Source organism: Chelonia mydas, chromosome 4 (assembly GCF_015237465.2).
Source record: "Chelonia mydas isolate rCheMyd1 chromosome 4, rCheMyd1.pri.v2, whole genome shotgun sequence".
Classification (NCBI taxonomy): domain Eukaryota; kingdom Metazoa; phylum Chordata; order Testudines; family Cheloniidae; genus Chelonia; species Chelonia mydas.
In genome coordinates, this window is record NC_057852.1 from 81,550,013 (window position 1) to 81,563,902 (window position 13,890).

Genomic DNA, 13,890 nt, shown 5'->3' on the forward strand with positions numbered 1-13,890 from the left:
CTATAATTTGGACAGGTCTGTTTCTTCAGCAAAACGTTCCCTGTTAAGGGCTACGCCGGGTGGAGCTGCGCGTGATGCACACTGTCAATTTCCACGCACGGCCCAGGCCCCGGAGCTGCAGTCAAGCGCCCAATTACCGCAGCTCCTGGGTTTTTGTTTAGCTTAGCAACCCCCGCCCCCTCCCTTCCCTTCCCTTCGGGCACCTGCGGCAACCTGCCAGCCCGGAGCCCCGAGCAGCGAGCGCGGCCCGCGCCGCTGGCCAGTGACAGGGTGACACTCCGCCCTGGCCCCGGGGTTGGCTTCGGCTGGCTGGAGGCTCAGCCCCCTCCCCGCCTGGCGGGCGCTGCCCGCTCCGCGCTCTGCTCTCGCTGTGCGTGGGGCTGCGAGCGGCTGCGGCCGGGCGCGCAGCCATGAAGGTGGCGGTGTTGGACCTGGGCACCATCTTCGCCAGGCTCTTCAAGCCCTCCGCGGCTCCAGCTCCGGGCCCCGCCGCCTCCTGCTCCCCAGTGCCCGGGGCGGCTCCCGGCTGCCCTGCCGCGTCCAGGGCGCCGCCTCCCCCGTCCCCCCTCCACCCCCGGCCCGCCCTATCCTTCTCCCGCGCTCCCTTGCCCAGCTCCCTGCCCGCCAGCCCCCGGCCGCTCCCTCCACTTGCGGGGGGCTCCCCGGCTGCCGCCGCCGCGGCGCTCCCAGGGCGGGCGGCTCCCGGTGGCGGGGCTGGGGCGGCGTACCCGGGCGCAGGCTCCCCGCGCCAGGCAGCGGCTCCAGCGGACAGAGAGCCCGGCGCCTGGTCAGCCCTCGGCGCCAAGCCGCTGCTCTTCGTCACCCTGCCCGACATCGGCGAGGAGGGGGTGGCCGAGAGCGACCCGGAGGGCGGAGCCTGCGCCCCCAGCGCCGCCGACCCAGCGTGAGTGGGGAAACTGGGGGCGGGGGGCGACTGTGTCTGGGTCCGAAATGGCGCAGGATTTCCCCCTGCCCCGGCAGCCAGGGCTTGGGGGGGGGCGCTGGGAGAGCCTGTCTCTCTGGTCGAGGAAAGGCTCAGCTTTGTGTTTGGGGGGTAGGGTAAGGGGGGGGTGTTACCCTCCCTTAAAAGTATGGAGCTTGCGTCCTGCCCACCTAAGGGGTAACCGCCTCAATCATGCAGCGAGCCCCCGGGGTGCCCAAAGCGCTAATGAACTTTCCCCTCTGGGAAGGACCCATGTTTGGGGGAACAGGTTTAAAATGCTCCTGTGCACAGCTGTGCCCCTGGGGACAGAGGACTGGATTCTGCACTGGGTTACGCAGGTGTAATAAATCCAGAGCAACTCTACCACCGTCAACAAGGTGACTGGATTTATGTTAAGGTAGCTGAGATCCGATTCTGTCCTCCCAGGACTTGTAATCTCCTAAATGGAGTTTCACCTATTTCTTTTTATCCTGGTAGGGTAAAATCATTCTATTAGAATTAGAAATGGGGCTCAGCAGAGAAACCAACTAAGGCAAAGGAGAGGGTAAAAGGGCCTCGCTTTTGATGAGGTGTTGCCATACGATTATTTTTACACTTGTGCTCATTGTAAAAGGCTGCTTCAACGTGCCTGCTGTGTGTTGAAGTACACATTTGAATTATATTCATAATGTAAAGAGATACTTTAAAACAGATTGAAAACTTTCTTTAAATCTGAATTTTCCAGGCATTGAGTTTCAAAATGCTTAACTTCGATTATAGTTAAAGAGAACTACACATATCCAGCCACTTAAATGTGGATTTTGTGTGATTCTACTGGGGGATGTTCTGCTTACAAAAAGTTGTACCACATTAAAAAACAGGGCAGTTTCTCAGCTGATGTAAAGCAGCATAGCTCCAATAACATCAAGTGTAGCTAAGCCGATTTACCAGCTAATTACCTTGTCTAAAGTTTTAAAAGGAAAAATACATTCTAAAATTATAAAGTTATGGATATTATATTATACCCACATCATGCTTCAGTTGTGGCTAAAGTTAGCACAGTTATGATCAGAGAAAAACAAATATTTGGTAATGCCCTAGTGAGAACATATTTTAATTGGGGTATTTAAAAACAACTTTGTGTTGCAAAATATGTGTCTGGATTTCTTTTAGTCCTTAATATAAAATTAATATGTGAAATCTACTATTATTTTGATGTGAAAATCATGTTGGACAAAGCTGTAACATTGATTGCTGAGGTCACTTATGATTTCAATTTTCTTGACTTTCTCAGCATAAACATTGAATATACATCAATGTGATACTAAATTAATATTCATAACTTATTGTAATGAAATATAGGATGGGAGCATGTGAAGGAGGAGAAAGTGCAGTGTTCTGAACGTAAAGTTACTTGAACTTTGTGAGGAAAACAGGAATTCTGGAGGTGCAGAAAGTCACACTGGTAGAAAAGGAAGAAGAGTGTTTGAAGATAATAGGGTTATAAATAATAGCCAACATGGATTTGTCAAGAATAAATCATGCCAAAGCTATCTATTTTCCTTCTTTGACAAGGTTACTGGCCTAATGGATGGGGGAAGATGTAAACGTGATATATCTTGATTTTAGTAAGCTTTTTGGGGCAGTCCCACATGACATTCTCATAAGCAAAACTATGGAAATGTGGTCTAGGTGAAATTATAAGGCTGGTGCCCAAATGATTGAAAGACCAGGAGTACTTGTGGCACCTTAGAGACTAACTAGTACTCCTTTTCTTTTTGCGAATACAGACTAACACGGCTGTTACTCTGAAATCTGATTGAAAGACTGTACACCAAGAGTAGTTATCAAGGTTTCCTGTCAGATGAGGGGGGTGCATCTAGGAGGTCCTGCAAGGGTCTGTCCTGGGTCTGGTAATATTCAATATTCCATTAATGAAAACTTGTATAATGAAATGGAGAGGAGTTGTTGTCTTCTTTTATTCCTGTCTGTCAGCTCAAAAGCAACGATGGGGCTGATTGAAGTCCATGGACAAGGGGGATCCAGTGGACATAGTGTACTTAGATTTCCAGAAAGCCTTTGACAAGGTCCCTCACCAAAGGCTCTTACGTAAATTAAGCTGTCATGGGATAAGAGGGAAGATCCTTTCATGGATTGAGAACCGGTTAAAAGACAGGGAACAAAGGGTAGGAATAAATGGTAAATTTTCAGAATGGAGAGGGGTAACTAGTGGTGTTTCCCAAGGGTCAGTCCTAGGACCAATCCTATTCAACTTATTCATAAATGATCTGAGAAAGGGGTAAACAGTGAAGTTCCAAAGTTTGCAGATGATACTAAACTGCTCAAGATAGTTAAGACCAAAGCAGACTGTGAAGAACATCAAAAAGATCTCACAAAGCTAAGTGATTAGGCAACAAAACAGCAAATGAAATTTCATGTGGATAAATGTACAGTAATGCACATTGGAAAAAATAACCCCAACTATACATACAATATGATGGGGGTTAATTTAGCTACAACAAATCGGGAGAAAGATCTTGGAGTCATCATGGATAATTCTCTGAAGAAGTCCATGCAGTGTGCAGCGGCAGTCAAAAAAGCAAACGGGATGTTAGGAGTCATTAAAAAAGGGATAGAGAATAAGACGGAGAATATCTTATTGCCCTTATATAAATCCATGGTACGCCCACATCTTGAATACTGCGTAGAGATGTGGTCCCCTCATCTCAAAAAAGATATACTGGCATTAGAAAAGGTTCAGAAAAGGTCAACTAAAATGAAGAGGGGTTTGGAACGGGTCCCATATGAAGAGAGATTAAAGAGGCTAGGACTTTTCATCTGGGAAAACAGGAGACTAAGGGGGAATATGATAGAGGTATATAAAATCATGAGTGATGTGGAGAAAGTGAATAAGGAAAAGTTATTAACTTGTTCCCATAATATTAGAACTAGGGGCCACCAAATGAAATTAATGGGCAGCAGGTTTAAAACAAATAAAAGGAAGTTCTTCTTCACACAGCGCACAGTCAACCTGTGGAACTCCTTGCCTGAGGAGGTTGTGAAGGCTAGGACTATAACAGGGTTTAAAAGAGAGCTGGGTAAATTAATGGAGGTTAAGTCCATTAATAGCTATTAGCCAGGATGGGTAAGGAATGGTGTCCCGAGCCTCTGTTTGTCAGAGCGTGGAGATGGATGGCAGGAGAGAGATCACTGATCATTACCTGTTAGGTTCACTCCCTCTGGGGCACCTGGTATTGGCCACTGTCGGTAGACAGGATACTGGGCTGGATGGACCTTTGGTCTGACCCAGTATGGCCCTTCTTATGTCCACTACTCTGTCTTGTACCAGCTTCACAGCTTTGTTCATCTTGAAATCTTTTTGTTCTATGCCATTCATCATGTCTATCCAACACATCCTTGGTCTTCCCCTTATTCCCAGGTCTTTGCACTCTGGTATGTATTTCCATGTATGGTATACTTTTCAGCTGCATTCTTGACACATTTCCAAACCACCACAGTTGTCTTTTTTGAATTTTCTGTAATAGCATTATTTCTTGCTCTAGCCGTTTTCTTATCTCTTCATCTTTTTATTTTCTGCAGTTTTGGAACTGTCAGTATTAGCCTGAGCAAGTTTATTTCTGCAGTCAAAATCTTTCATCGTCAGAAATACTCGTACTTCCGCATTCTGACCCTTAGAGCGTTATTGGCATGATAGTTGTCTGGTATATGTTGAGTTTTGTTTTTATTGAAATGTTTTTAGCCTTACAGATCTTGCATAGTTTTGCAAATACAGTTGTGGCCAGTCTGATTTTTCTTTGTATATCGTCTTCATAATTCCCATTCTTTGATAGTAGTCCTCCAAGGTATGCAAATTTTTCCACTTGTTCTAGTCCTTTGTCTCTGAATTTGATCTTTACCTCTTGTCTTCCAACTGCCATAATTTTTGTGTTCTCCATGCTGATGTTCAATATGAATTTTCTGCTTTTATCATCAACCTTGTCAGTTATTCTCTGTAAATCCTCCTTGCTCAGTACCATGAGGTCAATATCCTCTGCAAATCTAAGGTTATGCACTGTTGTTCGACATATTAACATGACTTGTCCCATTTCATCTGTCAGTGCTACAGATATTACTGCTTCCAGAACCAAGCTGAACAAATCTTGTGATACCATTCATCCTTTTGTCGCTTCTCCAGTGATTCTGAACCATTTCATCAGCTTCTTGTCTAATCTCACTGCACTCATCAACTTGCTGTAGATGTTTTCTATCAGCTTGATCCATTTTTCAGGGATGACATACATTCTTATAACTTGCCATGAGAATGGAGTGGAGAGTATGATTGTAAAATTTGTGGATGACACCAAGTTGGGGGAGTTTGCTAGCACCTTGAGGACAGGATTAGAATTCAAAACTACCTTGACAAATTGGAAAATTGATCTGAAGTAAACAATATGAAAGGCAATAAACGCAAGTTCAAAATACTGCGCTTAGGAAGAAAAAAAACAAATACACAGCTACGAAGTGGGGATAGCTGGCGAGATGGAAGTACTGCTGAAAAGGATCTGGGGGTTATAGTGGATGACAAATTGAATATGAGCGAGCAATGTGGTACAGTTGCAAAAAAGGCAAAAATCATTCTGGGTTGTATTAACGGGATTGTCATATGTAAGACGCAGAGGGAAGTTGTCCTGCTCTACTTTGCACTGATAAGGCCTCAGCTGGAGTACTGTGTCCAGTTTTGGGTGCTACAATCTAAGAAAGATGTGGACAAATTGTAGAATCCAGTGGAGAACAACAAAAGGTTCTTGATAAAAGGTTCAGAAAGCATGACCTATGAGGAAAACTTAAAAACCTCGGCATGTTTAATCTTGAAAAAAGAAGACTGAGCAGGGCCTGATAAATCTTGCAGTGTATTAAAGGGCTGTTATGAAGAGGTTCAGTTGTTCTACATGTCCACTAAAAGTAGGACAAGAAATAATGGGCTTAATCTACAGCAAAGAGATTTAGGTTAGGTATTAACAAAACATTTTTAATTGTAAGAATAGTTAAGCTCTGGAATAGACTTCCAAGGGAGGTTGTGGAATCCCTGTCATTGGAGGTTTTTAACAACAGGTTAGACAAAGGTCAGAATATACTTGATCCTGTCTTAGTGCAGGAGAATGGACTAGCTGACCTCTTGAGGTCCCTTCCAGCTCTACATTTCTATGATTCTGTGATTTTTGGGAACTGTTTTGGATAAGAGAGCTGAAGGCTACAGTAGTTAAGAAGAGAGCAAGAGGGTATGGGCTAGTATGTTGGCAGTAATCATAAAAGAAGTGACAAAGTTTGGTATTGTAGAGGAAGAAACAAAAGGACTTGGTAAGGGCCTAGATAGAAGGGGAGGAGAGGATGTTGAAGATGACTTCATAGGAAGTCATGACTTATGGTTATGACTTGGTAATAACATATAGTGGTACTATCAACAGAAACAGAGAAAGGCATAGAGGAAAAGATTTAGGAGTGAAGATAAATCAGTTTGATTCATTGAGTTGAAGTTCTGGGGAGAGATCTGGGGGAAGTGTTGGAGAGAGGCAGAGGCAGTAGTATAAGATGGGAGATCAAGAAAGGAGAAGTAGATTTGGGAGTCATGAGCATAAAGACAGTGGCTGAAGTCAAGGGAATGAATGAGATCACATAGTTGAACAGAGTGTAGTATGAAAAAAGAAGGGACAGTGGATGGATCCTGTAGGACTTGGACCGAGTGTGCTGTAGGGGTGCTTTGCTGGTATATGTATATACACGTATATACACAGATCTACCCCGCTTTAAAATGGGAGAAGATTTAAATATACTAGGGAACTTATGGTATGCGGCAGCAGGCTCTGCAAGGACAGATAGAATGTGGCAGGCCAGTGCCAGGTAGATTTACACTCCAGCTTGTTGCAAACTAAGTGTTCCTATAGACATGCCCTGGCAAAAGTGCAGTTTTGCTAGTATAACTGCATCTGTAGTATGGGATTTTGTCGGCATAGCTGTCAGTCAGAGATCATTCCTCACCCAGTCCTGACCAGCGTAGCTATGCTGGCAAAAGTTTGTAGAGTAGACTGGGCTCAAACAGATGTGGAGGAAAAGATGGAGCCACCAAAAGAGACATTGGAAGAACAAATTGTAAGGTAAGAGGAGAAGGAGGAAAGTCCTGAGTTGAGAAAGGAGAGGTTATGAAAAAGAGCAAAAGAATTAGTCAAAAGCAGCAGAAAGATCAATGAGAATGAGTCTTACACTTCGAACATTTTTTTTTTTAAAAAGGAAATTAGAGAGGACTTGGGACCTAAGTGCCAAATGCCTGAAACAAGATTAAAGCTACTCTTAGTTGGAATAGCCTGTGCTCTGTATTATACAGTTATACGACTAGCTGTGTGTTAGAAAATTTCCTCTGGCATAACTCCTGAAATTCCTGTTCATAATGGTTGTGTTTCAGCTTGTGAGCCCACATGAATGCTGTTGCTGTAACAGAAGGCTGTAGTCTGATTACCATGTGTTGCAAAACTTGGTCATTACATGAACAAAAAGAGGCCTTGGTGAGAGAATAGACTTGGTGTCCATTCAAAATTATGAACATATACCACAGCATTGTAATTGAATTTATCATGGTATTTGTGATATTTCCCTTTTAAAGTAGAAAATATCATGTAGGTCATAGAAAGGTGCTTATCTGTAATCTGGAAAGTCCATATGGCAAATACTTAGGGTTTACACTTCATATGCTGCCTTGTGCTTTTGCTTTGTTGCAGTGGGATGCCTCTGAAGTTAATGTTGTTTCTGGGGACCTTTTATCTGATATGCATTTATGCAGGGATGGAGTAGTAATGTCAGTGTTTAGAACTGTATTACAATAGACACGTGACTGACCATCCATCCTTTAAAATAAGAAGAAAACAATATTGCTTATTGCCAGCTAACCAGCAATAAGTTTTAACAACAGCACCCAACAACAACAACTGTGGATGACATGATCTTAATGGTACTATTTTAATCAAGCTAGCAGTTTCTGCTTATCTAAAACATTGGATGAACAATAAAGTCTCCATCACTATATTTTCTGTGATCTGATTCTCTCTCTCTTTTTTTTTTTTTCGGCCTTGTGATTCACATTTGATTATTAGTTGATGTGATTTTTATCAGTGATGCTACATTTTTGGGGGGTGAAAAGCACTGTCCCCACCAGTTACTAAGCCTAACTAATTTAAAGCTTTAATAAGAAATTTTTAGGACAATATATTACCATCTTAATCAAGCATAAAACATACGTAAAGTAGAGAAAGCAGGGATAGGATAATGTGGCACAGGTAAGCCACTTGTCATCATAAAGGTGGTCTGTCATAAAGGGAAGGGTAAACACCTTTAAATCCCTCCTGGCCAGAGGAAAAACCCTTTCACCTGTAAAGGGTTAAGAAGCTAGGATAACCTCGCTGCCACCTGACCAAAATGACCAATGAGGAGATAAGATACTTTCAAAGCTGGAGTGGGGGAGAAACAAAGGTTCTCTCTGTCTGTGTGTTGCCTTTGCCGGGATCAGAGCAGGAATGCAGGTCAGAACTCCTGTAAAGAGTTAGTAAGCAATCTAGTTAGATATGCGTTAGATTCTGTTTTGTTTAAATGGCTGATAAAATAAGTTGTGTTGAACGGAATGTATATTCCTGTTTTTGTGTCTTTTTGTAACTTAAGGTTTTACCTAGAGGGATTCTCTAGGTTTTGAATCTGATGACCCTGTAAGGTATTTACCATCCTGATTTTACGGAGGTGATTCTTTTACTTCCATTAAAATTCTTTTTTTAAGAACCTGATTGCTTTTTCATTGTTCTTCAGATCCAAGGGTTTGAGTCTGTGTTCACCTATGCAAATTGGTGAGGATTTTGATCAAGCCTTCCCCAGGAAAGGGGGTGTAGGGTTTGGGAGGAAAGATGTTTCCAAGCGGGCTCTTTCCTTGTTATATATTTGTTAGACGCTTGGTGGTGGCAGCAATAAAGTCCAAGGGCAAAAGGTAAAATAGTTTGTACCTTGGGGAAGTTTAAAAATAAGCTTAGGGGTCATGCAGGTCCCCACATCTGTACCCTAGAGTTCAGAGTCGGGAAGGAACTTTGACATGGTCCGATCTGGATTGCTCCATCCGCCTCCCCATTAAACACACACATTCTTTATACCTTGTCTTGTAACATTACATAGGTGCAATTTATTAAAACTACCTCATCTGTAAATATTTCATTCTAAATATATTTTCTAATGCATTTTTACTTATTCTGCTAATGCTCAAATTTGTAGCTTTTTATCTTTTTTAACTCATTGCTTTCATTTATTCATTATTTCATACAACAGTTGTCTTATTGTTACTTATGTGCTTCTTGTGGCCTTGGAGTTGCTGACTAGTTTTGTCCAGTCAGTGTTTATCCTCCCTAGACATTCTTCCTTGCATCTGGCTAATACATTACATATTGTCTGTTTCACTTTGCCCTGTTGTCTATATAGACTAAGAATCCACTGTAGAAAAGACACAAACTAACTTTCTGCTTTTTTTTAATTCAGCCTTTGAAAGCTGTGTCAATAAGATACACAGCAAAAAAAATTTACATTTTCTTATAACAGTGTACATTTATTTCTTTACACTTTAATGACCTTGTCAGTTGTGTCTCTTTCAAAAATTAGATTTTTCAAATTGTTATGTATTTATCAAAATCCAAATCCAGTGTTTTGGGCACTATGCAATGCAGAAAGTCTGATCAGCACTATACACACAAGACTTGCAACTAATTATCCTTTTATTGGATTGTACTAATTAACCTGAACATAATCTTCTCTTTGAACAGTTGAAAAAGTATCATCCATCTGTTTAAAAAATAGGAACAGAAAGTGACACATATATTGAATTATTACACAGATTATAACCAAATATAATTATGAAGACATTTAGTATCTCAGAGCTTTTAGTAGGGCCTTTTTTCATTTTATGTATGTATGTACGGTGCTTACTGTGGTGGGGTCCTGATCCTTCCTGGAGGCCTCTAGATGTTACCATAATGCAAATAATAATTAAAGACTTGCTGTTTGCTTTTTAGATGCTCAAGGGTTACACTAAAAGAAAAAAACAGGGAAGGATTTGTGGCCCTTAAATGAGCAGTTTATTAGGTAAGTTTACTAACCACACAGGACTTGATTCAATTAGTGTCTGATTCAGTGGTCATTGAAGCCAGTTGAAATACTCTCATTGACTTCAGTGACTTTGGCTCAGGATCTTAGGCCCTGCTGAATTGGGGCCTTTGATAGTAATAGCACCTGTAAACAAAAGATTTCCTGAATTACGCTTGGAGCTAGAAATAAGTTATGGAAAAACACTAGAACATATATGAATAAACCCTAAAAATAAGAGACTTTGCTAATTTATCAACTAAATGAATAGTTTAAAATCTTACCTGGCATAGTTTAAGCTAAGGATTTGCGAAATGCCAGCAGAAACAGTCAGGCTAAGCTTCTTATTCATCACTAACAAGTGTAATATCTATACAAAGTAAAACTAAGTTCTGTTGAGGCAAAGCAAAAGTAAATGTAAGCCTTCCAAATGATAGATATTACTGAAGCTCCTATTAAAAAGTTAAAATAGATCCACAAACACAGATAAATGTAGAGGAGCCATATAAAAATGCATATTATCAAAATGCCAAAATCATATGCTCAGTAGCTTTCATAATCCAAATGCACTTCTAAGTGTATTTGTCAGTGCAGAATACATCTACATAAAAAGCAAAACAAAAATAACCCATAAGATGTTCTCCTTTCTCTACTTTCCCCTTGTTACAGGGTGGACATTTTTTGGTTTGGAGGAAACACAGTTGGACTTAGCTGAGAAAGTGAGCTGTACATTTTGATCTGAACACTGTTTAGTGTGTACTTGGTATGTTCTTCAGCAAACTTTGGATCTGATGGACCTAAATGAAATTTGGATAATGGGTTTGCCTGTATTTTAATAGAAAATAGATGTAAAAACATTTCTCTTCTGAAATAAAAAAAAACCATCAAAATTAACTTCTGCAGTTCAGTACTAAAGCCAACTGTATTTAATACTGCAAACTAAAATAATTCAGCTTAAATATTTAAATTATTTATAATACAAGTTAGAATAATTAAGTTAAGGTGTTTAACTAATTGTTTCTTTTTATTAAATGTTTCCCATAAAACAAACAGTATTAGTAATATAGTTTAAAAACTGCAGAGGACTGGGGACATTTTTATCTTTCAGTGTTTCTTATCATGATGTAAAATGTTAATTTGAAAAACAGATACATTAAATGTCCACAAACACTTATTGAGCAAACAATGTGTTTCATTAGCAAATATCTGTTCCAAAACCCCCCCAAAACAACAGTTTTGGACTTTGAACTGAAGTGTTTGGTTTAAAAATATGAAAGAGAATCAAATCACAAATATTTGGGATCTTTTTCAATCTTTTATATAATGCAGTGGAAATAGTGCACTAGCCATTTACTTTTTGTGAATAAAGTTCAAATCAATTTTTAGATCACTGCCCTCTCCTCTTTCTAATTCTGCCTCAAGACCCAGTTCTGCTGTGATGCCTGTGAGAAATTGGACAACCAATGCTGATTATACAGTAATTGGAGATAGGTAGTGTCAAGGTTCCTTCCCCACTCTGAACTCTAGGGTACAGATGTGAGGACCTGCATGAAAACCTCCTAAGCTTACTTTTACCAGCTTAGGTTAAACTTCCCCAAGGTACAAACTATTTTACCTTTTGCCCTTGGACTTTATCGCTGCCACCACCAAAAGTCTAACAGGTATATAACTGGGAAAGAGCCCGTTTGGAAACGTCTTTCCCTCAAAAATCCTCCCAACCCTTACACCCCCTTTTCTGGGGAAGGCTTGATGAAAATCCTCACCAATTTGCATAGGTGAACACAGACCCAAACCCTTGGATCTTAAGAACAATGAAAAAGCAATCAGATTCTTAAAAGAAGAATTTTAATAGAAGTAAAAGTAAAAAGAATCACCTCTGTAAAATCAGCATGGTAAATACCTTACAGAGTAATTAGATTCAAAACACAGAGTATCCTTCTAGGCAAAACCTTTTAAGTTACAAAAAGACACAAAAACAGGAACCTACATTCCATTCAGCACAGCTTATTTTCTCAGCCATTTAAAGGAATCAGAATCTAACACGTATCTAGCTAGATTACTTACTAAGTTCTAAGACTCCATTCCTGTTCTGTCCCTGGCAAAAGCATCACACGGACAGAGACTTTGTTTCTCCCTCCCCCCAGCTTTTGAAAGTATCTTGTCTCCTCATTGGTCATTTTGGTCAGGTGGCAGCGAGGTTATCCTAGCTTCTTAACCCTTTACAGGTGAAAGGGTTTTTCCTCTGGCCAGGAGGGATTTTAAAGGTGTTTACCCTTCCTTTTATATTTATGACAGGTAGTTACGTAGTTATTTATTAGATGCAAAACAACACAGATGATTTGGAACCTATAAGTTGTGCGATAGCTGACTGGGTGGTGGTCGTTGGGGCTCCCTTGAGTCCCCACCAGATCCCAATTCGGATTGTTTATGATGTCCATCTGCTGTTTGTACCACAAAGGAGTTTTCCAAACAAAATAAACACAACCAAAAGAGAGGCCTTTTTCTCTCTCTCCCTTAAGAGAGAAGGGAATCAGAGTAAAAGAAAAGAAAGGCAAAGGTGGTTTGTCTCTTAGTCTTTTTTTGGGGTCACCTCTCTGGGGCTTGGTTTATCAGCAGGTATAGCATCTATAATTAGGGTCTGTCTCCTGCCCCTCCTCCTGTGGGGCACCCTGCTTTATAGCTGGTCCATGTAGGTTCAGGGGTGGTAAGGCCTGCAGCTGTCTTTCTGTTGGCTTATCTGTCTCTGTGTTCAGTAGTCTCAGAGGTACAGCAGTCTTCCTCCTGTTCACCAAGCCTTCCTGTGGCAGGTTTTCCCTTTATAAGCTCCTCTTCCAGGCATAGCAAGCCTTACAGGTGTGCCTAGTAATGCTGAAGGAGCACAGAAGAGCTTGTCAGTCTTTGCTATACTAGAGTGGGGGTGTGCCCCGTCACACTAACATACATAACTGTATGGTTCTATCTTTATAAGTCATCCTCCCTGCCCACTTCCCTTCCTTTTTTGTTACATTGTGTCTTCAGAATAATTTGAAAGCTCTTTGGGGCATTGACTGTGCTCTCTGTACGTTTATACAGGACCTGACTCCTAGCTGTGTTACTGCAATACAAATAACAATAATGGTTAGAAATGAGTGTACATCTCCATTTGTGCACATCACAAAAGCTCAGATAATTGTGAGTGCATGACTTGCACTCTGCTCAAAAAAGTACAGGACTGGCATAACAGGGTTGTAGGTGTGAATTGAGGTTCGTCGGCAGAGTTGTCTGAGGAAGGCTATGCAGTGCCTGCGTACATCATGCCTAAATCAGGTCAATGCTGTGTGTCTATTTTCATGAATACTAAATGTATCCTTTTGTTTTTTCTTTTTTGAGTAAGAAAAATAAAGCAGAATATAATGCAATCTGAATTTGTTTTCCTAGTGAAAAGTAGAGGATGTAATCTATTAGACAAATTAAAAGATGGATCTGATTATTGTTAGTTAATTGTTGAAGAGAAATTGCTGCCTATCTTATAAGGGCTGATCAGTAAACACTTTAAAATGTACTTTCTGTCATTTAAAATTGGTTGCATATTCCTGCTAAGATCCAAGATAGACATGCACTACAAAATGCTTACTTCCTTTTATTAGACCATGCCCTTCAGAGTTCAGACCCCTCTATTTGATATAATTTATGTTCTTTTGTGTATTTTTAATTGCAAATCAAATATTTTATTCATACCCAAAAGCCATGTAATGAATATGTATTGTCTGTTTTAAAAAGAAAAAAACATACCAAGAAGATGAAGAAGAAGGAATAAGATATGGCACCTG

General features: G+C 40.8%; 1 protein-coding gene across 1 annotated transcript in view; it reads left to right on the forward strand.

The window, feature by feature from the left end:
* The first annotated feature begins 213 nt into the window (after positions 1-213).
* FAM149A (family with sequence similarity 149 member A) overlaps positions 214-13,890 on the forward strand; it is a 75,524-nt gene continuing 61,847 nt past the window's right edge. Inside the window, exon 1 of the mRNA XM_037897661.2 lies at positions 214-904. Coding sequence (XP_037753589.2) covers positions 411-904 — 494 coding nt within the window. The 5' untranslated portion in view covers positions 214-410. The remainder of the gene's footprint in view (positions 905-13,890) is intronic.